The sequence below is a fragment of the Vigna angularis genome, chromosome 3 (genome assembly GCF_016808095.1).
Source record: "Vigna angularis cultivar LongXiaoDou No.4 chromosome 3, ASM1680809v1, whole genome shotgun sequence".
NCBI lineage: Eukaryota > Viridiplantae > Streptophyta > Magnoliopsida > Fabales > Fabaceae > Vigna > Vigna angularis.
Window position 1 is genome coordinate 39348076 of NC_068972.1, and position 27141 is coordinate 39375216.

At 30.5% G+C, this 27141-nt stretch overlaps 3 protein-coding genes across 4 annotated transcripts; 2 read left to right on the forward strand and 1 right to left on the reverse strand.

The window, feature by feature from the left end:
• The first annotated feature begins 1560 nt into the window (after nucleotides 1–1560).
• On the forward strand, nucleotides 1561–5856 carry LOC108326431 (zinc finger CCCH domain-containing protein 14). Its single transcript, XM_017559934.2, has 3 exons — nucleotides 1561–1818; nucleotides 2290–2350; nucleotides 4951–5856. The coding sequence occupies exons 1-3, from the start codon at nucleotides 1746–1748 to the stop codon at nucleotides 5696–5698; spliced, it is 882 nt and encodes a 293-aa protein (XP_017415423.1). The 5' UTR covers nucleotides 1561–1745; the 3' UTR covers nucleotides 5699–5856.
• A 768-nt stretch (nucleotides 5857–6624) lies between these two features.
• Nucleotides 6625–7776, reverse strand: LOC108325396 (18 kDa seed maturation protein). The gene is made up of 2 exons (XM_017558464.2): nucleotides 7626–7776; nucleotides 6625–7392 (listed from the first exon to the last, which is right to left on the reverse strand). Exons 1-2 carry the CDS (start codon nucleotides 7731–7733, stop codon nucleotides 6877–6879), a joined length of 624 nt encoding a protein of 207 aa, XP_017413953.1. The 5' UTR covers nucleotides 7734–7776; the 3' UTR covers nucleotides 6625–6876.
• A 9850-nt stretch (nucleotides 7777–17626) lies between these two features.
• On the forward strand, nucleotides 17627–20921 carry LOC108325188 (omega-6 fatty acid desaturase, endoplasmic reticulum isozyme 2). Of its 2 annotated transcripts, none has more exons than XM_017558209.2 (2): nucleotides 17627–17709; nucleotides 19450–20921. In XM_017558209.2, exon 2 carries the CDS (start codon nucleotides 19461–19463, stop codon nucleotides 20616–20618), a length of 1158 nt encoding a protein of 385 aa, XP_017413698.1. In that variant the 5' UTR covers nucleotides 17627–17709; nucleotides 19450–19460; the 3' UTR covers nucleotides 20619–20921. The 2 variants fall into 2 exon arrangements, with proteins under 2 accessions (XP_017413698.1, XP_052730662.1); XM_052874702.1 differs by lacking the exon at nucleotides 17627–17709 and adding an exon at nucleotides 19221–19310.
• Nucleotides 20922–27141: the final 6220 nt, after the last annotated feature.

Here is a 27141-nt window from a genome sequence, read left to right on the forward strand (position 1 = left end):
AATGTTTAATAAATTAAATATTTTAGTGTAAATCGATTATGTTGTGTGCATCATTTTTCTAAGTTGAAACAACGATCCATGAATTTTAGAAATTTATATGCATTAAGTTACTATGATGAAAAATATATTGATTTTTATGATAAAAAATAGATTGAGGTGACAAGAGAAAAATATAAAGTATTTTAGAGATTAGTTAAAAGAGTCAGCATAATCCTAGAGGAAAACTATAAATAAGTAATTCTTTAGGAACTTAAACTAAAATTTTATAATTTATTAAGAACTCAATTTTAAAAAAATTATCTGTGTTTTCTTTATTTATTTATTTTTTTCATGATGTTTTTGTTGATTTTGTTGAAATGATAGTTAATATGAGACGTTGATTCACTCTTATATTCTACCAAAAACTATCATTTTAATATTTGAATACACATTTATCATTTGGTAATTAGAATTTAAATTCAGTATTTTTGTTGTAATTTACAAAAGCTAACGATTGACCTTTAATTAGTAATTCCAATTCACGTGATTTTCAATGGTGCTTTGCTTAACTTTTTGCTATTTTCGTTTGCACAAGTTGCAAGAAAAAATTGTTGCTTGAAAAATATTTGAAGTCAATACGGAGAGAGAATACTTTGTTCCAAAGTTGATTGAACATTGAACAAATAGCACATTAATGTTAAAAGAAAAAAAATAAGAATATGAATTCGAATAATAATTTTTATTAGAACTAGAAATTGACACACTAGATTTGCCAAAAATATATATTTTCCTTATAATTTCTAAGTTTTTCTATTATCTTCAATATATTGAATAAAATAACGTAAGTATATTGAATTTGAAATCAATATAAACATTAACATATAAAATAGTAAATTTACCACAGTTAATTTTAAGTTAAAAAAATAAAATAATATGATAAAAATATAAACACTTGTGCGTGATTACAATAACATCTTTATATTATGGAAAATTTAAAAATGTCTGTAGCATTAATTTTATATTAGAAATATTTTAATAATATTCTATATAAAATAAATTTATTAATTAAATTAATTATCACATACAATTTTTATCATTACATGTATATAATTTAAAAAACCTTAATATATATTATAATGCAATACTAAAAAAATTAACCTAAACTAAAGCACTACCATATTATACATTAACAAAATTAATAACACGAAGAAATTGATTTAAGTTTAAGATCACACTACTCTTCCAGCCATAATATTTCATATAGTAACTTTTTTTCGACAATAGAAAAATGCAATTTTGATTATGTATGTTATAATTTATCCAAAAGAAAGTGTATATATATATATATATATATATATATATATATATTCATATTTTAAGGTTAATTATAAATAAAAGTAGGAGTGACGTCATAAATCACACGGGTAATGAAGGTGCGGCAAAAGCAAAAGAACAAAACAGTTAGGGCAACATATGATTGTTTTTTTTTTTGATTCCCACCTCAGCGGAATCCAAACCGAACATTTAACTACGTTGAAACCTTTTCTTTTTAAATCCTCTCAGTATTGCCCAAATCTACCACTCACCAATTTCAATATATATTTTATTTTATTTATTTATTGATATTCTCTTCGCATCACCACCACCTTCTCTCTCTCTCTCTCTCTCTCTCTCTCTCTCTCTCTCTCTCTCTGTCTCACCACCCTCTTCTCCAAAACCTCTTTTCCGCCGTTAGTTAGGGTTTTTCCGGATCTCGATCCGTCTCAATGGACCTTCGCAAGCGTGGAAGGCCCGAACTCTCCTTCAGCCTCAACGGCGCCGTTAAGAAGACCAAGCAAGGTTTGCACTCTATCCGTCTCTCTTTGTCTTTCTCTCTATATAACATTCTCTGTTTACTTACTCGGCAATGTCCCGTTTTCCTTCCTTTTGCTTCGTCGTTTTGCCTCTGCTTTTTTTGTCGTTTTTCGTTTTAGGGTTTTAGCTTAGTTACTTGCTTTGTTACAACACTCCTGAAATTCTTGAAAATTCGACCAGCGAAAAGTAAGAGCATATATTACACGTTTTTTGTTCAAACGAAACAGTGGTTACGTGTTTAGTGTTCACGGTGTTACATATTTTTTTTAATTGTTGGTTTGTTAATTATTAGCTTGGGTACAAAATTTGACCTGATTTAATATAATTCAGATATAAGTATTACTCGTAAGTGAGATATATGTGTTTTTGGAGAAAAAAATTTAAATGGAGTGTACTGATTTAATAATAACAGTAAAGAACATTAACTGAGAAAACGTAATTAATGTTTTGCAACAGACTTGGAGTCCTTATCAGGTGGTGTAGGAAGCAAATCGAAGCCCTGTACCAAGTTTTTTAGGTTCTAATCTTTCCCATCTAAATGTGTATATCTGAAGTGCATATTTTACATTTTTGTAATGGCGGTGTATGGTAAGAATTAATTGTTTTAGTGATGCTATAAAACTAATCTGTGAATTAACTGGGTTGGTATTGGAAGCTTTTATACAGGTACATACTGTTCTTTGGTCTAATCAAGTTGTAACAGAATAATGGTTTTGGAATGGAGAACAATAAAGATGATAACAATTTGCAGGACGACCGTTGGCAATGGAACATTATACCAAAGATAAATTGATTGTTTTCATTGTTTGAGTTTCCCACGCTTTTTAGTTAGTGTAAATGTTGTTCGTGTTTTTAACAATATCTTTGAAGTTTTTATTGCATGCTATTATTTATGAACACACCTTTCAAATGGTAAGCTATTAATAGACTGACACGGTGCACTTTTGTTACTTGGGTCAGTTACTCTATGTCTAGCTTATGTATAGATGCATTTAAAATTTAGCATCAAGGTTGTGTTATATTTTTCAAGAGACTAATTTGTTTTCAGCTCCTATAAACTTGAACTAGTCAATTGCGTCCTATCTTACATTCTGAGTATATAGTTAGAGGTGAATTTTATTGAGAGGTTGTTTATTTTGAAGTAAACTCACATGATAGTTGTTTTCTAACATCTTTTATTCCTTCTTGCTTGTTAGGGATTTTCTGGATATGTTTTTAGCTGGTGACTTCTTTACACTTACATTCTTGATAATGTAAATATGTCAGTAAAAATTTAGTATTCTGAAGATTGCAATCCAGCACTATGGTCATGCGAAATTATGATCAAATTCCTCCCAATGAGCACTTTATGGTTGCTGTTGTTGCAATATTTGATGTGGTGGACTAAGGTGGCCAATGTGGTTTCGTATTTCCACAACACCAGGGATTGCAATAAAACTGCAACCACAATTTAGAACCTTGATTGACAGTGCTCATGGAGGGGAATTTCACTGTAAGGTCTCATCATTATATTTGCTGGATTGCGGTTACAGTAGCCTTAAACCTTGACGATGTGGTTGAAATTGTGTTCATTTAATACTTTGTTGTTCTTAATAGTCAATTCTGTATAATTTCTGTGTTGGATCCTTCCTTGTGAAGTGATCTTTGCAAGGAAACAGTAGCCCAAACTTGATTTTGTTAAGAATTCATACCCAATCATCAATTTCTTTCAGTACGAAACTGATTTTTTTTTCAGTCACAAGCCAATCTGTGTAATCTCTATGGTGCTTGTTTATTGTGGTGGTTCTCAGCACTGCTCATTCTTACATTGTTACGCACTTGGTTGTTCTGTGTCTTAATTTCTGTTCTGCTTTTGTTAGTTTTCCCCCATCCCCCTTTCTGAGCTTTTTAGCACTTGACTGAGGAGGTGGATTGAATAAATGATTTCAAAGTAATAGTGTGCAAGGTCCTAATTAGAAGGGTGCTGTACATAGTGGTGGGGTTGAGCAAACACAGCTCTGTTGCCGAGCTTACTCTTTGGTTTGGGTGTAGGAAATGGAGACTTCAAACTGCCCCGTATAAGTGTAATCTTTTGCTACCATCTGAAATGGGATTTTGTTTTGCCATCCTTTCTTTGGTTTAAAAGCTACTTAGCTTTAGGATAAGTTGGTGGTTGTTATTGCAGCTGATTGTTAAAAGTTACTTCAGTCGCCTTTTTTTACTCTTAAGCAACTTTTTCCCTTCTATATTTTACGGAAAAATGCTCCTTAATTTAGGAGCTTTTCCAAATATGTGTGTCTTAGCTTCTTTTTGAAAAAGAAAAACCAAAACGAAAGTTGGGCCAAACACTACCAAGCTGGTTTGATAACTAGTGAAAATTTTGGTTTGAATCGTAACTTGAAGGGAAGACCAGAGCACACTCCCTAAGCTTTTGATGGAAACTGTATTTTTGTTTGCCCGTTAATCCCCTCTGAAAACCTATCGTCAGTTTTTTTTTTTATCAAATGTTGTACACACTGTTAAATATTTAAATCGAACGAGACAAGTTCATGAGCTAAAAATTACATTGTGATAAGCATTGATAAATTTTCTCATTGATAATATATTAAACAGACAGACAAGAATAATTCGTTGCTTCAATAAGTCTACTTGTCAATTCCTCGTTTTGCTCTGATGCAGTTTGGTCAATATTAACTATTGCTCTGTAGCAATTGTTAGTTTACTTGGTCTTTATACATGATTGTTATAATATTTTGTGAAAACAAACTAAGTACTTCGAATTTGGTTGACTCGCTTAATATGTTGACATGGTATAAGCAAGATCTGCGATGCTAAAATGCTGACATGGTTGATCGTCTTGAAGTAGCCTTGCTATATCTCTGCCCTGTATCACTGATATCTCCTTGTGTTTGACTGAGTGTTTCACTTTCTTGAACTTAGTGTTAGACATTTGTTGGTTTTCGAAGTTTGAACATAGTTCATGCATGTCTTTCTAAATAACCCATGATCTTTTACAATGTATACCATGAGATACTTTTTCACTTGTGCTGTAGAAAACCGGAAATAAAAAGAGAGGCTTGCATTTTATGTAAGAAGTATTGATGTGATGATCTGATTATACCGTGATGCCTTTTGCAGCACTGCTGGCTGCCCATTTGGTGAGGGCTGCCATTTCTTGCATTATGTTCCTGGTGGTTATAATGTGGTTGCCCATATGATGAATTTGAAACCTGCTGCTCCTCCTTCAAGAGCTGTTGCTGCACCACTTCCGGTATCTAATGGCTCTACTCCATCTGCTGTTAAAACACGCATATGTAACAAGTTCAATACTGCCGAAGGATGCAAATTTGGTGACAAGTGCCATTTTGCTCACGGTGAATGGGAACTTGGTAAACCTATTGCTCCCTCAATTGATGATCATCGTCCTTTGGGACCTCCATCAGCTGGTCGAATGGCTGGTCGAATTGAGCCTCCTCCCTTGGCTGGGAGCTTTGGTGCCATTTCTACTGCCAAGATCAGTGTAGAAGCTTCTCTGGCAGGAGCTATCATTGGGAAGGGTGGTGTGAACTCAAAGCAGATCTGTCGCCAAACAGGAGCGAAACTTTCAATCCGAGAGCATGAAACTGATCCAAACCTTAGAAACATTGAACTTGAGGGAACATTCGAACAGATAAAGGAGGCAAGTAATATGGTAAAAGATTTACTTTTGACTGTTTCAATGTCAGCCCCTCCCAAATCCACCCCTGGTGTTCCTGGTGCCCCTGCTCCACCTGGAAGCAACTTCAAGACCAAGCTGTGTGAGAATTTTGCAAAAGGGTCTTGCACCTTTGGAGATCGATGCCACTTTGCTCATGGAGCTGCTGAGTTGCGCAAGCAGGGGGTATGATTTTGTTTTTCGATCTTGTATTAGCCAGTTCTATTATTATCATTATTGCAGTTGATGTTGTTGTGCATTGTTACTTAGTGGTACTCACATTAATTTTCCTGTTATAGTTTTCCCGTACTAAGTTAATTTTTAAATCATCTTTTATGCGGTTGCAAAAATGAGTATCCTGTTTTTTTCTTCACATGATAATTTCACTATATTAAAGCGCATGCCTGATGTAAGAAAATGCCATGTTTTTATTTCATTTCTTTTGCTTTTTATCAGTTTTGTTCTGTCTTCAAAATGTTTGTATGAGAAACTTATTCAATGACGAAAAAAAAACGAATTTGAAGTGGTCGACATCTAGCTGGGTTGAGTTTTATAATTTATTCAAGCAATCGATCTGTGAGTATATTTTTAAGTCGTTAAATATTACATAAACTTCATTTCAATTTTTACATGTTACACCGACCTTTTTATAACGCTGATTTTCTACACAAATTGTAAGTTTGAAAAAGATGGGTTGTTAATGATCAAATTTGAGATTTAAATTTTGATTTAGAATTTGACGTACATTTCAAACAAAAAATATTATTAGGTGTCCCGTTACAGGTGTTATTAGGTAACAATTAAATGAGTATGGGCAATTGAGAATTAATAATTATAATACAAACAAAATTATATCAAAGAAAATTTACAATTAATTGATAATATAACTCCTCCTACACTTATGTATTCAATTCTAACAAGCGTATATATTAATTAAATAAATTGACTTCATAAGGAAAAAAAGAGGGCTATATACTCTTTGATTGTTAATTTAAGTCTTTTATTCTGTTTATGTTGGTGAGGCCCTAAAGATTATTTTCTCTGTAAAATAGCGTAAATAACTCAATAAATTCACTGATTTCTTTTGCCATGAAATTAAAAAAGAAGAAGCAGCAGCATTCCTTGAGACTACACTTTTATTTATTGAAACAAACAGATAAGGCAACTTAGAGGAACCAAATGTTCCACGAACAACACTGGTCCCATAACCAAACCAAAATGGTTGTGAATTACGAAACACACACACAAGTATACAACGTAAGATTAGTAAAATAATACAGCACCTACGACATCAAAGCTACATAATGTAATAACATCACCTTAACTACCTACAAACAAATCTACATTCAAACTTCACGAATCATTGTTATTCAACTGAAAGTAGGCCCACTAGTAGGAGCACTTCCTCCCCCAATGCTTGTTTGGGTCGTTGTATCCATGACAGTGTTACTGTCCATCGATGGAAGTGACCCATGCCCAGCCTCAGGCCCATGATCAAGAACATACCTATTATCAGGCCCAGGCATTCCTGTCGCTTGGTTAGATCCCATTTGTCCAAATTCACTGGTGGGGTACATGGCAGACTCAGCCCCAAGTCCAAGCTCAGACCCGGTACTGGGGGGTATGGCATCGGGCCCGGGCCCAGTTGTGGTGAAGGCCGAAGTCTCAGACCCTGGCCCAGTGTATGTAGCGTCGTCAGGCCCAGAACTGGGCTCGGTTGTTTCTGTCTGAGGCCCGTCGGCCTGTCCAGCGATGGCAGACTGCTTGGCGGCAGCGTTGTGCTGACGCGCCTGGCACTTCTCCGTCTCGGCCTGGTTTATCTTCTCTTGTTTCTTCTTAGTGGCCATTTCCTTCTCCCTTTCATCGTGTGCACTTATCTTCTCACTCTGTTCCGCCCAATTCAAAGTTAGTATAAGCCCAATTACGTAACTGACCCAATTTCATTTTCGTGGTTTTCCACGAATACTAGATTTCGATAATTTCCATAATAATCATGAGAAAAATTTCTGGTTAATTGAAGATGTAACATTCCCCATGCATGAACAAAAATGAAACTGAAAAGGAAAAAACAGTTTTTGGTTTGATATTTTGAAGAGAAATGCATAAGAGATAAATAAACCTTCTCCTGAAGAGTGGCTTTGGTCTTCTCCAAACCAGACTTGGCAGAAGCACCAATGTTTGCTGCGGTTTCCTTCACGCTCTCCACGGCTTTCTTCGCTGCTTGCATTTTCAATCTTCTTGTTTTCTCTTCTTTCTCTGACACCTTATATAAAGATTCAAGAGCCCTTCTGTTTCTCACACGTGTGGAACATCACACACGTGGCATCTTTCTAAACGCTAACTGCCACGTTTCTCTACGAAACTAACTTAAGGGAGTAACGGCCTTCTACCACGTTCTACTATTCATAGCCCACCTTTCACCTTTCTTTAAATAATTTTATTCCCATTCTAATACCTTCATTTAGCATTTATTAAGTATTCTCGAGCAAATGAACAAATTAGCTAAATGTATTTTTGAACGTCTTACTTTTTATATTGGTGTAATATATTATAATATAAAAGAAATATGTTATAAAATTTACTTTATTATTCACATTTATTTTGTTAAATGTTAAAAAAATTAGTTTTTTTAGTAAGATCTAAAAATGTATAGCCTAAAACTTTAGTAAGATCGGACAAAAGATAAAGTTAATAAATTAATTATTTTAAAATACTTTATTTTTATATTGTTATTAAAAGAATTTTAAAAATATATATTAGACTAATATAATAACACACTAAATAAATATTGTATGGTATGGTATCTAACCCGAAAGGTAAACTTTATTCCTTTAATTTGGTCAGTGCTAAAGGTAAAAGCAGATGAAAAAGCTTCATGGGTGTTGGGTCATAAGTGGGTTAGCGCTAAAGTTATTATTATTGGGCCAATGGACTGGACAAACAATTAACAACTCTTAAACCAATTAGTTAAGATGTTGTTGAGATAGTTACAATTGATTAACAGTTAATAAAAATATTAAGGGAGTTGCTCCCTCCACCCCCACACATCTCTTCCTCCACCTCCCCTTTACTTTTTTGCCCCTTCCTCCATCTTTCCTTTACTATTTTACCCCTCAGTAAAATTTTATTTTTAAAATTATTGTTTTTTAATTTTATTCATTTATAACATATTTCACTGATAACCTACGTAGTTCCTTGTATGAGTAAAATATTTTTCTGCAAAGCTTGGTGATCGTGAAAAGAATTATCAAGCAATCTTCCTCTTGTTCTCGGTGCAATACGTGGTGCAGTGCGTTTATGGTGTAGTGTCCTTGTCGTGGTTCCTCTCCAGGTACGTAGTCATAATCCTTCCTATAATTCTAAACCCTAAACCCTTCCCATACTTCCAATAATCCTTTGAATATCCAAGCCTATAATCCTTGCATGAGCCGCAAAACGTAGTAAAATAAAAACGAAACCTAAAAGGAACATTGCCTCTGGACGGATGACATCCTTCAACGGATGTCAACATCCGTTTTGCCTTAAACGGATGTTGACATCCGTTGAAGGATGTCATCCGTCCAGAGGCAGTGTTCCTTTTACGTTTCGTTTTTATTTTATTTGTTTATTTTATTTACAGTAATTTATATTTAAATTTATAATTTTAAATGTTATATATGGTAAGAAGAAAGAAATGGAGAAATAGAAGTGAAAGGTTGATGAGGCTTGAAGAGAAAATGATAAACGAAAATGGAGAAATGGAGAAGAAGCTTGACGGAAGAGAGAAAGGTAAACGGAAATGGAAGAGAGGAAGAGGTGCAGAGGGAAGTAAATCAGAAGTTTTAAATAAATTAAAATATTAAAATAATAAAAATAAAAAATTTTAACTTTTGAGGATATAATTGTCATTTTGGAAGGATATAATTGGCATTTTAGAAAATTGGGGAGGTGGAGGAAGAGACGTGTGGGGGTGGAGGGAGCAACTCCCAAATATTAATTGTTTATTGGTAATGGGCCATGCCTAAGGATATGCTCATTTTAATATTTATAAATATATGTTTGATAGGATGGTCAGGTAATTAATTATGAATACTTACTTTCTAGTGAATATTATCACTATGATCACACAAAGTTACTAATTTGAGCGTCAGAGTGTCTTTTGCAGGTACCCTCCCACACGACTTGGAGAAGAAAAAAAGAGAGCGAACAACACAACTTGGATAACTGAAGACCATCATGAAGCCCATCTAGTCTCCAGGACAACTTTAAATGCTTTGAATAAGGGATCTCAACCCCAACCCGAAACAAATATAAAAAAAAATATTATATGAATTTAACAATAAACACATTAGACAAGTCTACGTATATATTGATTAAAAGAATATAACAAGAATCATTAGAGGAGTCTAATAATACAAAATAAACAAGTATATCCATACATTAGTTATAGTACAACAAAAAATATTAGACAAGTCATTCTTTACATTTGTTAGACAAGTATATGAGTATGCTAATTACACGAGTAACATAAAATATTAAACGAGTTTGTCAATATACTGATCAAGCAAATTTAATAATACACATTATATTAATATATCCATACAATCACTAGATAAGTATAGCAAAAAAATATTAGATGAATCATTTTACATTTATTACATGAGTTTAGGAATATTATTAGACGAGTTTGTCCATGCACTAATTACACAAGTATAATAAAACAACATTAGATGAAGATGTCCATACATTGATAAGGAGAGATTGACAATAAACATTGTACAAGTTTGTCCATACAGAAATTATGAGTCTATTAATACACATTAGATGAGTCTATTCATTTAGTGATTAAACAAGTCTTGCAATATACATTAAATGAGTTTGTACATAGATTGATTAGATCTATCTGTACAATAATTAAACGAATGTATATGTTAGACACGTTTGTCCATACACAAATTAGATGAGTCTATTAATACACATTGAAAAAGTGTGTCCACTCATTGTTTCAATGAGTCTAATAATACATATTACACGAGTTTAAATATACATTTATTAAACAACTCTAGCAATTCACATTATACTAGTATATCCATATACTCATTAGACAAGTCTAACAATATATATTAGACGACTTTGTCGATGTATTGAATATACGAGTTTAGCTATATACATTAGACAAGCCTTTCCATACATTGATCACATGAATATAGCATAAAAATTACATGATTTTAACAATACACATTAGATGAGACTATCCATACACTAATTAAATGAGTATAACAAAAAATATTAGAAAATTCATTTCATACATTATTAGGCGAGTATAACAAAAATTATTAGATAAGTACAAATACAGTGATTAAATGAGTAAAGAAAAAAGTATTAGACGAGTATGTTGATGTGTTGATTATACGAGTCTAACAATACATAATAAACGAATCATTCATATATTGATTACACAACTTTAGCAATATACATTGAACAAGTCTTTCCACACACAAATTAGATAAATATATTAATACACATTAGACAAAACTATTGATGCATTGATTAAATGAATATTGGAATATACAATAAACAAACTTATTCATACATTTATTAAATTAGACAAGTCATTCTATACATTGAATAAATGAGTAAGTTATTTCATACATTAAATAAATGAGTCTAAGAATAAACATTAAACGAGTATGTCTATACATTAATCAAATGAGTCTTGTAACATACACATACACTAGATGAGTTTATTCATACATATATTAAACGAGTCTATTATTACACATTACATGATTTTATCCATTATCTTATTAGACGAGTCTTACAATATACATTATATAGATTTGTTCATATACTATTAGTCGAGTCTATCTATATACTAATTAAATGAGTCTAACTTCGCATATTAAATAGTTTGTCGATGTATTGATTAGAAAAGTCTAACATTACATATTAGATAAATTTATGCACATTGATTTGTACTTTCAGTGAGTCTACTTTATATATTTTTACATATCCTTCATATTTTTAGAGAATCTATTCTATATTTTAGCACATCTTATGATTTTTACAAGGTCTATTATCTATATTTTTACAAATATATTAACTTTCTTAACCCATAAATCATTTTTCACGTTAATTCTACTTAAAACTTAATTATAAACTTAAAAATATTTATTATTTTTTTCTTTACGTTTAAATCTCTTTTAATAAATAAACAAACACAAGAATTTAAAACTAATTAACACTATAAAAGAATAATATATTAATTTTTTTTAATTTTACTGTAAATAATTAAATAAATTTTAAAAATAATTATAAAATTTTAAAAATAAATAATAAATAATTTATAATAAAAAAGGTAAAATTGGTAAGGAAATTATATAAAAAAAAGGCTGAGATGATTATAACACCAATAATACTATCCCTAGGTGTTCACTTATTTTTATAATAACAAAAAATAATAAAATTATTACTCTTCTTATTATAAAAGTAAATATAAATAACTTTTATAATTTATTGTAGATAATTATTTTAATTTAGAAAATGATTAAATTTAGAAAATAGTTAAATAAAAAAATATCAATCTTAAAAAACAGTCACTTAAAAGATAAAATTAAAAAAATAATTATTTTAAGGGTTAAATATGTTTTTAGTCCCTAAACTATTGGCCATTTCTGGTTTTCGTCCCTCTTCCAAAGTAAGGTACACTTTAGTCCTCATTTTTTAGAAAAACGTTCGTTTTAGTCCTCAAAATTTTGTTTTTAGTCCTCGTTTTAGTCCTCAAAACGTTCGTTTTTTCGACTAAAACGAACGTTTTTAAAGATTGAGGACTAAAGTGTACCTTACTTTGGAAGAGGGACGAAAACCAGAAATGACCAATAGTTTAGGGACTAAAAACATATTTAACCCTTATTTTAATTAAAATAAATTCTATTTAAAAGGTAAAAGTGAAAGTAAATGTGTCCTCAAGAGTCCATTTCATATGATAGTATAGATCACTGAAAATACATATTCTCATGTGTGTTAGCTTTTTTTTGATGATAAAAAAAGAATAAAAATATTATTATAATAATTATAAAAATAAATACAAATAATTTTTATAATTTTATTGTTGATAATATTTATTTATTTTGTTGATAATTTTTTTATATACATAGTTGTTTTAGTTTTAAAAAATATTAAGTTCAAAAAAATTTGTCAAATGAAAAAATGGTTAAATTATAAAATAAATCACTTAAAGGATAAAATTATTAATTTTTTTTAGTTAAAAAAGTTATCTAAAAGATAAATTTTTTGGAAAAGACATATGTACACAACACAAAAAGTAGAGTATTATTTTTATATGATGTTATAAAATAGTGTAAGCATTTCTTCCAAGCTCATCTCATTAATACCTATTGAAACTCTTGTTCACCTTAATCTTATTTATAGATTTCGAGTTTAGAGAATTTATATACTATTCTGAAAAATGTCTCTAATATATTGTGAAATATCTTCAATATATATATAAATTTCCTTTTTATTGACAAGATATATGTTAATATCTCCAAGGTATTTATAAATAATATCTTATGATATAACATTAACGTATTTATGATCAAATAATTTCTAACTCATACTCATTGATTCCTTTCAAAACCATGAAGATTATCGAGGAAATAATAATAAAACTAGAGGAAAAAGTAAGTCTTGGTTCATTAGAAGATTAAGAAACCCAAAATGTATCAAGTGGTAATAAAAGTTTAAGTTAATATGTAAAATACAATGATGTCAACTCTGACATGGTTTGGTATTTTAATTTTAACTAATTTTACAAATTAGATATTGAGTTAATTATTTTTCCATTAGAAAGTAGACTCGAATAGCTTCGATTTGAGTACTCATACGCGTATTTTCGACTTCGGGAAGGGGGTCAACCGGACTGTCAAAGTTACAACAGTGGTGCTGCTGGGAGACCTGCGCCCAGCGCCCTTTCCTCTGGGGCGCCCGGCGCGAGAGGTATCAGTTTTTTTTTATATTTTAAGATCTGAAATGAGTGGGGATTGCGGGAAAAGTTAGGGGAATATGCTCCAGACTGAAAATGATTGGTTCCTTGGTCAGAGGGGAGCATGGGCATACCTCCTTTCCAATGATTAGTGCTTCTTAGTGGATTAAGGAGCATGAGATCTCTAGGGGGCAGATCTGGAAGTGTGGGGAGAAGGAGAAAGGGGTTCTACACTTGTGGGAGTGAAGTCTCTGCTGGAAAATTCGTGAGAGAGGTGAAGTTGAGAGTTTCTGGAGTTGCAAGGAGGCCAAGGTGTTGCAAGTCTTGTGAAGATTGATTAAAGGTCTACAAAGGAAGTCTTCAAGAGGTAAGGGGAGCGAGATCTTTTCTATGAGTTGTATGAACAATACATGTGTTGATCTTTGTATGAACTGTATGCTGGAAATTCGTGACTGTGGATGTGGTTGGGTTGAAATGATATTTGAGATTAGTATGTTGATGTATGTATTCTGTTGGAGGGGTGATCAAGTGGAAGGTAAGGAAAGTATACACTGTTTTGAACAAGCTGATAGAGTTTTGGGTCACTTTGAGAGGAAGTGAGGTAGTGATTTTGGGAAGTAAGGATTTTGAGTACATTTGGGCTATTGGTATATCTTAGGTAAGTCATTTGTGACTTGTTAGAGTCATCAAAGTGAGTAAAACAGGTGCAAAATAGTTTCTGTGAACTGGTATGGGGCTGGACGACTTCTGGTTCGCGCCCGGCGCCCCCAGTGGCGCCCAGGCGCGAGACTCTCGGGAAAAGTCGCGCCCGGCGCCCCTCATCTCGCGCCCGGCGCGAGTTGTTCGCAGAAAGTGGCTTCGTCTTTGTTTTTGATAGTTTTTGGGGTTCCGGGTGTCTGTTTTGGACGTTTCTTAAGTCGTTTTGGAGGTTTTGGAACCTTTCGGGACTGTTGGTGATGGTTTCAAAGCCATTTTCTTTGTCTAAGTATGAGTTACGGGAATTTGTGTTGTTTAGTGGTTCTTTTAAGACTGTTACGGTTTAGTAATGTGTATTGGATTGATTAATGTTGTTTGTTTAACAGATTTTTATGCATGTGGAATGTTTGGAATATATATACTGTGATGTGATTTACGTGAATGGAAGAGATAGGTTGGATTTACTGTGGTGATATGGTAGTTTCTGATTATTTATAATTGTAATGATTGTATTTTATTGTATTGCAATTGAATTTATGTATCTGATCATGATATGAGTATTATGGGGAGATTTTGTAATGGTATAATGTGAGTTGAAGAATATGAGTATGGTATGAATCTCATGGAGAGATTCTGTAATGTTATGGTATTAGTGTATATGTTGATGTTGAGGGTCCTGTAGTAGGAGGTTATCCTGATACTCTAATAATCATCCAGTCTCAAATAGAGAAAGATGAATTATGTGGTGAGAGGAGCAGGAGGTCCTGGTCTATGTGCCGGTTTTGGACATAGTGAGGGGACTAACCTTGTGAATGGTATGAAGTATTTTGGAAGTGTAATTGTAAGAAAAAGTAGAAGTCATTACAAGTGCATAACCTCCTGTGACCGCTCATCAACGTATCATCCGGATGAGTGTCTATTGGGTACTGTGGCGTTTATTGGGTACTGTGGGACGAGTGTCCAATAGGAATTGTGGTACGATGGTATGAGGGTGTCTGACTTAATTATTATATGACGTTTGTAATGAAGTAATTATGCATGTTTTATAAATGATTTATTGCATGTTAGCTCACCCTTGTATTGTCTGTGTTGTGTGCTGTTTGGGTATGTTTCTTTGGCGATGATCATCCACTTGGATGGGAGCAGATGTTGTCGCGGAGATTCCCTTGGAGCAAGAGTTGGAGGTTACTAATGTTGCGGAGTAGTCTTCTTAGAATTTCCTGATTGAACACTTGTAGTGTTTAATCCTTTCAACTGTTCAAGTTTAAATTTTCTGTTTCTTTTATTTCTGGATGACTGTAATTTCACATTTAATTACACGTCATACTCCGACTGTTCTCTATATTTAGATGTTAACGTCTTTATTATATAATATTGGTTATTATATAATCGGGATGTTACACTAACACGTAGCAAATTATAGTAATTTATCTCTAATTTCTCCCTAATTAAATAGTAGAAAATTATAGGAATTTATCGTTAACCATTCCTAGGTGATTCGTAATAAATTATAACAACTTATCCCTATATTAAATTATAGCGTTATTGATAAAATTATGGCTAGATTAAATTTCTTTCAAATTTGATTAAAGTATTATAAAATTTATCTGCCAATTTTCTTTTTTAAGAGAATATGTATGGAAAGCTTAGAAAATATTGTAACTTATTTTGCTTCTTTTAATATAAAGTTCAAATAAAAAATAATGAGTAAGACTTTTATACAAAAATATTTTATAAAAAAATTGATAAATTTCTTGCAAATTGTTATTTATAACAAACAAAATTTTTAATTATTTTTTGAAAAAAATTAGCTAGAAATATTTGTATTCCTAATAGTGATACCATTCAAATTGGAAAGAAAACAATATTGTTTTAGTTAAATATCTTTTATAATTTTGAAAACTTATCTAATAAATGTAATTGATAAATAAAAAGTTATGTTACGTGATAATAAAATATATTAGTGATAGTTTGATAATATATTAATATCTTATTTATTAAAAAAACATATATTCCTTTGTAATATAATTTTGTTAAAATTTTAAGATAAATAAATTAGTGAGAGAATATTTTGGATATTATTTCCTTGCTAAATATATGTTTTATTTGTTAGCTATGGATTAGCAACAAAATTATTTCGTAACCAAACAAAATTAAATTTTGTTACGAAATAATGACACAAAATACACTTTTATCAAACTATAGTTAATTATTTCAAGTTGGCTATTGTATTTTTGAGTTGTTATTCGCTCACTAAATAGTAAAAAATATTTTTCCTTTGTTAATTTCTTTAGCTAACTACCAATTTTGTTATAGAATAATAATTTATCATCATAATCTATTACATCTCTAAGATAGTTAAAAATAATATCTTATAACTCCAATCTTATAACCCTCAAATGTTGGTAGAGAGAATTTAACTCAACCTCTCCCACAATCCCTTCTAACCTTACTATTAAACTCCCTTATAACTCCAAGATAGTTATAAATAACATCTTATAATATAATAATTAATTGTTTGCTTAATATCTCCAATATATAAATAATATCTTATAATATAATAATTAATATCTTATGATATAGTTTGTTATCTTGAAATAATAAAATCTCTATAACAAATCTGTATATATATTTATTGATGAGTCCAAAAAACCTATAAATACATCATCTCACAATAAGAAATACTCACTCAGTTTCCTTTTGAACACCTAATTTTCACACTTAATTCTTACTTAATTTTCTTATTTACTCTCTTATATTAATTTATATTGTTCCTTATTTGAGTGACGAAAGATTTTTTGAAGATTAATATTTTTGTTTTTATTTGAAACTTAATAGTTTCCTCCATGAGACATAGTTGTTGAGATCATCATACTCTCATACTCTCTTTAGACATCTTGACAAAATCCGATAAAAATAGAATAAATAATAAATAATCCTTAAAAAGGAAAAAAATCACAATTTTGCAATGTAATAAAAGTGTTGGAATAAAATTGGATTTATTTACTGTTAACTGTTTTTAAATATGAGTTGCGAGAATTGTGTATGGTATTTTGAGAAAACTATAATTTATAACAGATATTCTTTTTCTTAAAAAAGAAAGAGTTTTTTTTAATTTGAAAATGTTTTAAACCTAAATATATATAAGGCTTCAAGATTCTTCATATTTGGCTCTCGTCCTCTTGTTCATAACTTTTCTTTTTACAAATTAGGCTTTTTTCTCTTCCAAATATGCTTATTCCATAAACTTTGGATCTCAAGAAAAAGTATGTGACATGGATTACTTTGGCAACCATTACACCCTTTATGACCACACATTGCTGAGTAAAAGGGCGAAATAATAGCATAAACACACACACACAAATAATAATAAAAATAATAAAAAAAATAAAAATTATTGATAAATAGTGGATCCCTTCATTCGATGGAAAGTATTATTATACTTCCTTTCGTCTCTCTTCTCAGACATTCTTCTGCCACCCTTTCTCCCTTTCAGACAGAGGGAGAAAGATAAGTTACCTTTCACTTTTCATCTCTTATTCAGGTTTTTCACCTTATTTATGTTTCATATTCTTTTTCTTCTATACATATATATATATATATATATATATATATATATATATATATATATATATATATATATATAATTATCATGCTAGTTTTTTCATCTAAGATCTAAAGGATCTAATAATCATTGCTTCTTCTTCTTTTTCTGTTCTTAATTTACCTTCTGATTCTAATTAAAGTTGATTAATCTGCTTGTTTCATGTTTTAATGTTCATTTGGTTCAAGGTTTTCAAAATTTTCAATTCCAATCATTATACATACCATTAAATTCGATCATTTTCTCAGTCAAGATGGTCATTTTTTTCCTTCTGATTAATGATGGTTACATTAATAGTTTTTGAATATTTTTAGGTAGGAAAGGCTAAATATGGGAATATATATGTGACGTGTGGTTTTTGAAGTGAATATATTATTAATGTTATTTTTTGTTAAGTTGAAATATATTTGATCTTTTATCAAATTTGTCCCATTTGTCTTCATATTTAAGTGTTCCGTAATGCATAATTTTCTAAAGAAACTGTTAACAAAGTCCTTTTCTGATTATTAAAAGTCTGTTAATAATAAATTTAACATTTTGCTCCAAGAAAAATATATCCATATGCTTTGTGTTTTTCAATCAATCTAGTCCATGATAATTTATTTTAGAATTATAACTTTGGTTTCTTTTAACTTTTATTTACGATTTTATTTTTTTATGTGATTTCAGCATTTAAATTTTAAAACATGCTAATTTTGATTCAATTTTAATTTTTTTACACTTTTTATTTATTTTTCTTCTAATCATATATTTAAACTTAGCAAATTTATTTAAGATATCATCAAGAAATAATTTCATTAATTAAAATATAAATTTGAAAAACAAAAACATAGATCATAAATTGAAAAAAAGTTAAAAACTCTAAAATTACTATAATTAAAATTAAGAGACATGAACAAAAAAAGGAATCAAAACTACAAAGTGTAAAATATAATTTATAAGTTGACCACGCATACATAATTCCCATGTGATTGTTATATAATAAACTATGTTTTATGATATTATTTACAACCTCATGAAATTATTTTAATACAGAAAATATGTTATCCTTTTGGTGAAGTAGATAATTACAAAATTAACCATTTGTTTACATTGACTTGGTTACCATACTCCACATACACTTGACACGTTCGTAGCCAGGACTTATTCTCGTGTAAAAATCAATTTTCTTCTCACTTTTCACAACGTGAAAGTATTGCTAAACGTGCATTAGAACCCTAAAACTTTATATTGCAAATTCAACTTTTCCTATATTTAGTACTACATAGCCCTATTTTTAATTTTACACGAATCCACCAGCTTCCAAGGTAAATGCAAGCCTTCAGTTTTTCATCACCACACGCTTTAGTCTATATATCAATGTTAGCTTTAGAAAAAGATGATCAAATTCTTCCTATAAAATGACCATGATGTTCAGGGACTTTCAGGAAAAATCTTAACGTATAATAATTGTTTCTAATCATATACTTTTATTTATAAAATTTTAATATTAATGTACTATTTTATTGTTTTAACCCATCATTACTCTTAAGACATTTAAGGTGATCCAGAATTTCTTGTAACTCAAACACTTTATAACTTTCACTTCTCATCGTGTTGTTGTTTTATATGAACAATCATAAGAATCTTTGGTTGTCTTATTTCTTAAAAGTGTGCACCAAAACTTTCTGTTAATTGCAGGTTGCGTGAAAATGGGAGGTGGTGGCCGAAGCTCTGCTCCAAAACAGAGAAACTCCGGTGAAGATGTGGTTTGGAAGAAGCGCGTTCCACACGAAAAACCACCGTTCAGTCTGAGCAAAGTGAAGAAAGCGATTCCGCCGCACTGTTTCGAGCGTTCGGTGGTTCGTTCCTTCTCCTACGTCTTCTACGACCTGGCCATAGCCTCGTGTCTTCTCTACGTGGCGCTAAACTACTTCTCAACCCTTCCCCATAACCTCTCCCTCTTGGCCTGGCCCCTATACTGGATCCTTCAAGGTTCCATCCTCACCGGTGTTTGGGTCATAGCGCACGAGTGTGGCCACCACGCTTTCAGCGATTACCAGTGGCTCGATGACACGGTTGGTCTCGTTCTCCATTCGTTTCTTCTCGTGCCCTATTTTTCCTGGAAATATAGCCACCGCCGCCACCACTCCAACACGGGGTCCCTCGAACGCGACGAAGTGTTTGTGCCGAAAACAAAGTCCAGCGTTGGTTGGCATTCTAAGTACCTCAACAACCCTGCTGGGAGAGTTCTCACTCTTGCCATCACCCTAACCCTAGGTTGGCCTCTCTACTTGGCCTTCAACGTTTCGGGTCGGAGCTACGAGCGTTTCGCCTGCCACTATGACCCTTATGGCCCCATTTACTCCGACCGCGAAAGGCTTCAGATTTACGTCTCCGATGTAGGGGTTCTGGCCGTGTGTTACGGCCTCTACAAGTTTGTGTTGGCAAAAGGGTTCCTTTGGGTGGTTTGTGTCTATGGGGTGCCTCTGATGGTGGTAAATGCGTTGTTGGTGTTGATCACTTTCTTGCAGCACACTCACCCTGCGGTTCCTCACTACGATTCCGCGGAGTGGGATTGGCTGAGAGGCGCATTGGCCACCGTGGACAGAGATTACGGGATTCTGAACAAGGTTCTTCATAACATCACTGACACACACGTGGCACATCACTTGTTCTCCACGATGCCGCATTACCATGCAATGGAAGCCACCAAAGCTATAAAACCAATTCTGGGAGATTATTATCACTTTGATGGCACTCCTATCTATAAGGCAATGTGGAGAGAGGCAAGAGAGTGCATGTACGTTGAGACTGATGAAAAGTCTAAGAACAGTGGTGTTTACTGGTACAACAATCAACTGGATTGAGTAGAGGTTCTTCAGACTTGAGACAGTTTAGGTTGTTTTCTGTTTTACCTCTAATCATGGTTATGCGTCTTATAGAATCATTTTATGATTAGTGGTAATGTTGGTCGTAGAAAAGGACAGTGTATACTATACTATACTATGTTATGCTGATACGCATGGTGTGTTGAAATCAGCTTTCATATGGCTTTCACTTGATCGTTGGAAAAGCTAATAGTAGCTGGTTTCAGTTATATAGTAATATATTACAGTATATGTAATATAAATACATAATGTAATGAAAAGAAAGTGGAGCTTTTGTTTTTACTTTTGTTCTTCTTCTTTTTGTCTCTGTCATGTTTATAAGTTATTCATACCTCTCAAATTTTCATTGAGGAATTGCGATCATACTATGTTCAGGTTTGAGGAATGTTCTTATCATAAAATAAAGCTAGATTTGACCATGTTATATATTAAAAGGTTATCTTCTTAAATTTGAAGACTAAGAATAATTTTAAAAGTAGTTTAGAGGACAAGAAACAGAGAGCATGGAAGAAGATACAGAGAAAACAGAGGAAGTGGGAAAGAGAGAAAAGTTCTTTTTGCAATAAAAGTTGAAGAGTAATAATTTTTTACCCACCTAAATTTTTTACATTCAAATTAAACATACAAAAGTTTACACTTTTACCTTTATGTTATGTGTGGTGTCATGATACCTTTACTCAAAGTTTAGTCATATCTTCTTCTTCATTTTTACATTTCATTGAAAAAATTATAAAAGCTAATTACCACTGCAACTGCTAACTTTCGTTAATATATAGAAGGATAAACATGTAAGAACATATATAACTTTACCACAACAATTATTTAGATAAAGTTTTTTAACTGTTAAATTTTTTTTTTTATTTCTATTTTTCTGAAATGGAGTTTCATTTAGGACAGTTACCAGAACAAGGATATTTATTAAAGACTATATAGGTGGAGTATGAACTAATTAATTCAAACATAAACTAGTGAACCCAAAATAAATAATTAGTATATTAACTTTGTAATTTTAGACAATGTTTGGCAAAAGCTAAATGAATAAAACGAGAAGAAATATGAAAAAAAAAATTAACTAGCTACAAAATACAAGTGTTTGGTAAAATTATTCTTTAACACATTTAATATATTAAAAATGATAGAAAAAGTTTAAATGGTATTTTATTTCAAAATTAATTATTTTATATTGATAAAAATATATTTAGGATATTATAATTTACAATGATAATTAATTTAAAAATATTGTAACTTTTATTTATATAAAGTATTTTAATTAATAGTTTAGTTTAATTAGTTAATGGTTTTAAAATGTTGTCTATTCTATTATTAATCTTAGGAGACAACTTAAATATTTTTTTAATCAAATCTAAAATAAAAATAAGAGGCTTAAGTGAACGACATATTTTTATTATTTTGATTTATATCTTATAATATAACAATATGAATCTCATTTAAAAGGGCACAAAACACAATTTTAATAAGTTCCATAAGGTCAATAAAACAGAAAAGATTCAGCTAATGTTTAAAAATAAAAAGTTACTTGAAGTACATAAAAATAATAGTGTTAGTCAAACATGATTTAGAATAGCTTCATTAAGTTAAATAATCATGGTCATTATTCTGGAAATAATATAATAAGTTAAAATTAAATATATTAGGATATTATCTTAATATAAAATATAAAAAACCAAATATTTTTAAACATTAACATATACAAAGAGGAGGAATTAAATTATTTGAAAAGTAACTAAATATCGTCTCCATGTGGTGCAATTTCTATAATTGTGATGATTTCAAGAGAGTTTCTTAAATAAACAATATTTTTTAATTAGTTTGTAATTATTAAAAAATTTATTCATCTTTCACACTTACAATATTATTTAAGTAGAACCTCAGTTTCAACTAATTAAAGTGATAACAAACAAATTTCTTAAATTTACGTGATAATGTGAAAATCGTCCATTTAATCTAAATACTTACCATTTATAAATTAAAATCACCTATCTATATTTTGTATTTTTTTTCTGTTTAATAATTTTCGTCACATAATATACGATAACCTAACATCATTAATTTCATTTTATGTTATTAACATTGAAACATAAAGTTGTTCATAAGACATTGTTTTTCTTGTTTTAGTAGTTGGTATTGGAGAAAATTTAACTTTATTATTAAAAGTTAATATTTGTTTTAATATATGATCGGAAGCATGACTTAAAAAAATTGTACTTTAATACATGATTTTCATGTTAAATATTTTTTTAACTTCTTAAAAAGTCTTCTGTTAAAAAAAAAAATCAAAAGTCATGGATGTAAACATAATTCCATAAATAAAAACTCAAAAATAAAAAATGGTGCATAAAAATACAACTCTACCAAAAAATAATTTAAAAATTATGCATACAAACATGAACTGTATTGAAATATTTAGAAATCGTGAAACTAAGATGTTGAAAATAAAAATGTTCAACACAAAAGTCGAGTATGGAATTGCTTTTGGCATGATTTATTTACGTGCATAACTTTTTTTTTCAATTTCAATAAAAAAAGTAGTCAAATTACACTAATTTAATAATTTTTTGTAGTTTTGATCTTAAATAAATTCATATGATTCCATAGTCGGCTTTACAAAATTCCAAATTTAACGGCAAAATAGGCGCATCAAATTAAATGAACCTAATTCAGGTTTAAAGTCTTTTTCTGTGCCTACTTAATTAAATAGTCATGTCTGCTTAATAAATAATTATTTAGTATTTTTTTTCCTCTTTCTTTTATTTGTATTTTCCTTCTTATTAATTTATATTATTTGTACTAAATGTTTATTATCTGCGTGGATGGTTAATTTCCATTTAAAAAAGCTGACTTAACCATTCACAGTAGAGTTTTATCTTTTAATGATATTTTTTTAATTCACAAATTATAAAGTTAAAGATTTTATATTATATAGAGAGCATGTTACTTAACAATTTGTGAATAAAGTGGTTTTAATGGTAACTACCGTATGAAGACATGGTAGTTGTTGTTGTGGGTCCTTCCACCATCTTGCTCCCTCCACTTTCCCAATCCTCTACAAAAAAAATTTTAATTATAAAATTAGTTTTTTTTACTTTTTAATTATATTATTTACGTTAATTATAAAATTCTCTTCTTCCCCACGCACACACAGAGAGAGGGTGTAAATAAATTATAAATAAATAAAAAAATTCTTATCAAAACAAAGATTACGATTTAGAAATAAAAAATCTTTATCAAAACAAAGATTACGATTTAGAAATAAAAAATCTTTATCAAAACAAAGATTACGATTTAGAAATAAGTGTTGCCGGTGCATATAAGATAACTGTTTGTAAAATACTATGTTGAATACACTATATTATTGTTTAAATTTATGAAACTTACTTGAGCCTCATTTGTGATTCAGTAATTTCGAATATTTTAAACAATAAAAGAGGATGTATTAGAAGAACTGTAGTTGGGAATATACTGTTAGCATTCTTCGTATGTGCACATCAATTGATCTTTTTAAAGATAGGAGAAACGATAGCAACATCAACGTAGCAGTTAAGCGTTCTTTGGATTCTTAACACAATCATAGGCTACTAACTTTGACACTTCAAGAAGTGCATAACCCAACCCATTTCTGTGTAACTCTTCAGCAACACATACATTACTGAGGTATGCCCTGGTGACATAAGTTCCAGTGACCTATAACAGTGAAACATTTAAACAGTTACATGGTGGAACTGTACAAAATCAGAAAGCATAGAGACGATTTGTCAGTTTTCATGTCAAAACTCAAAACCTCTACTAGGCAAAAACAAGCATACAAGTTTGGACATCAGGAGATAGGAAAATACCTCAGGCTTCAACCCCATAATTTCATCAGGAAGGCTCAAGCACTGATTAAGATCAAGAGTGGCAACTAAAATCCACTCCTCTCCGTTAGCAGAAAACTACAGTTAGATATGTTAAGAAAGAAGAAACAGAACATACATACAGAGAGATACAGTCCTCATTTCTCTTCTCACAACTCTCTCAGCAACACCACCACCGTGACCCACGTCGGCCACAAGACTAACACCTGTCTCCTCATTTCTCTTCTTAAAAAACGGACATCACGTTAACATAGTAGTCCATTCTTTATTTTATTCCATGTGAGACTTTGTTTATACCCAACATACGTACTCTGAGCTTGGGCTAAGCACTCACAAATTTGCTTTTGGTATCACTCCAAAAAGATCTCTTACAAGTGGAGGTATCTTATGTGTATATAAACTCATGTCCATCTCTTATTTTATTCGATATGAGACTTTGTTTGTACCCAACAGTTATGTGTATAAGACAGGAGGAAAAAATTTCACGTCTCTTTCCTCTCTAATTGTTAGGTGACAAGACAGTTTGGTGTTTGGTGGTAGAGAATTATAATGGGTTAACTATCTTTTAATAGTTAATTTACTTTTAAAATTAGAATTTGTTTTTCTTTATATATATATATATATATATAATTTATTCTTATAATTTAGTAATATATAAAATACATCTTCTTCATTTAAAGACGTTAAGTTTTTTTTTTAAAGATGTATAAGAGTGATGTTGAATGAATTTAAACGTCTATACACATGGTTGTGTTTCTTAAATATTTAGTGTCGGATTAATTTTCTACTTTCTTTTATAACTAAATTGTCTCTATATTTTTTCGTGTATTTTTAAGTTTTGGTATTAATGTAAATAACGAATTTGACGTGAAGATTATTAATTTAATGCACCAATTTCGCAATTTGATTGTTTTCTTGGATCTTAGCATGAATCTCATGCCATAACAAATTAATATTTTTTATTTATTTTAGATTTTTAGTGAATATGGAGATGGAATGTGATGACAATGGATGAAGTGAACAATAAAAATGATCAAATTCAAAATGGTAGATATGATGATCGATAAAATAGTAAGAACACTAAAGGAAATTGCAAAAAATAAATTATTCAAAAAAATAAAGGAATTTGTAACATAAAATGAAAGCGGTGATCCAAATTGCAAAAATCAACACCGAGTTAATTATTTTTACTGTTTGTGACGTTTCAAAATGTATGAATTGTTTCACAATTTATCACTCTTATAAAATACAAAATAAATTTATTTATATTTTCTAACTCGTACTTGTACAATTATAATATTTGAATTCAAATTTGAGTAAATGACAAGTAACTATTCTCTCTTAACAGTTTAGAAGTTGAGTGTTAACATCACTAAATCTCTATAATAGTCATGGTTTTGTTTTTCTTGATTTGCTTCTTCACGTCGTCAATAATTATTGTTAATTTAAGTTTCCTTCTTCGGTCAACTTATTTACAAAGGATAATTACTTAGTCTCTAAAAAGTTACCTGAGAGATGATGTAACTTTTTGTTAGGACGTTCGTTTACTGTTTGCATGAGAGATGATGATAAAATTTGGTTAGGCCTGTGCATTGATGATGAATGTTGTGGTTAAATTCGGCAATTTAAGATGGAAATTGAAATAACAATTCAATCAATTAATCAAAAACAAAAACCAAAAAATTATGATTAAATGAATTAGTTAAACAATCATAAGTAATCAATGGGTCTTCCAAGATGGCAGCCATCATTCTCTTTCCTCACATTGTCTCTCACATGAGGGGTTTCTTTTTCTATGCATATCAATTAGTGTGGTTCAGAAAAAAAGATGAAGAGCATCCTAAGTATAGAAAGGAAGATTGCCAAAGAAGAAGACGAGAAATAATAAAGGGAAAGAAAAAAGAGAAAAAAAATGTAAAACAAAAGAATGAAAGTATTTTTTTTTTCAAAAATTACTCGTGTCAACAACATGTTCAAACCCTTTTAAACTACTTACTTGTTTGTCAGTAAATCTTTAACATCGGTTAGCTCATGAAAATGTAATCTGTACATTAATAAAGTATGAGGATGTAATTGTTATGAAATCGTAAGTTTAAAAACTAAAAATATATTTAATTGGAACGATAATGTTGATATTGAGAGTGATCAATTCAACTTTATCAATTTTTAAAAATGAAAAACAAAAGTTTTATCAAATTTTTTTAATAAGACACTATCAGTACAAATATAATACTTGTAATTAATAAAATTCTCAATTAAGTAATTGCGGAAGAGAAATATCAAAATTACATCTTTTTGGTCTTTTAATTATCCTATATGGGCCCAAGGTCCAAACATAGCATCATGGAAGGTTGGTGTTTCAAAAACAAGATTTTCTTTCTACACCACATATTTTCTTCGTGTATTGGATTTTGTCAAAATCATGGATAAACATTTTCAAGAATGACTATTCATAATTATTGTTAAAAGGAATTATTTAATATAAGCATCATTTACATAATCCATATAAGACATTCCAAAAATATCTATTTTGGAATTATACTTTTCAATATTTTAGATATGTTGAAAAGAACAAAGAAAAAGAAAACTAGATAACAAATAAGAGGTTAGGAATGTTTCAAAATGCATAA

Excerpts from the sequence above, each read along its gene's own strand:
- LOC108326431 (XM_017559934.2), top strand. The coding sequence starts at position 1,746 with ATGGACCTTCGCAAGCGTGGAAGGCCCGAACTCTCCTTCAGCCTCAAC. Across the intron at positions 1,819-2,289 it reads CGTTAAGAAGACCAAGCAAG|ACTTGGAGTCCTTATCAGGT; the intron begins GTTTGCACTCTA and ends GTTTTGCAACAG. Across the intron at positions 2,351-4,950 it reads CCCTGTACCAAGTTTTTTAG|CACTGCTGGCTGCCCATTTG; the intron begins GTTCTAATCTTT and ends TGCCTTTTGCAG.
- LOC108325396 (XM_017558464.2), bottom strand. The coding sequence starts at position 7,733 with ATGCAAGCAGCGAAGAAAGCCGTGGAGAGCGTGAAGGAAACCGCAGCA. Across the intron at positions 7,393-7,625 it reads AAGCCACTCTTCAGGAGAAG|AGTGAGAAGATAAGTGCACA; the intron begins GTTTATTTATCT and ends TGGGCGGAACAG.
- LOC108325188 (XM_017558209.2), top strand. The coding sequence starts at position 19,461 with ATGGGAGGTGGTGGCCGAAGCTCTGCTCCAAAACAGAGAAACTCCGGT.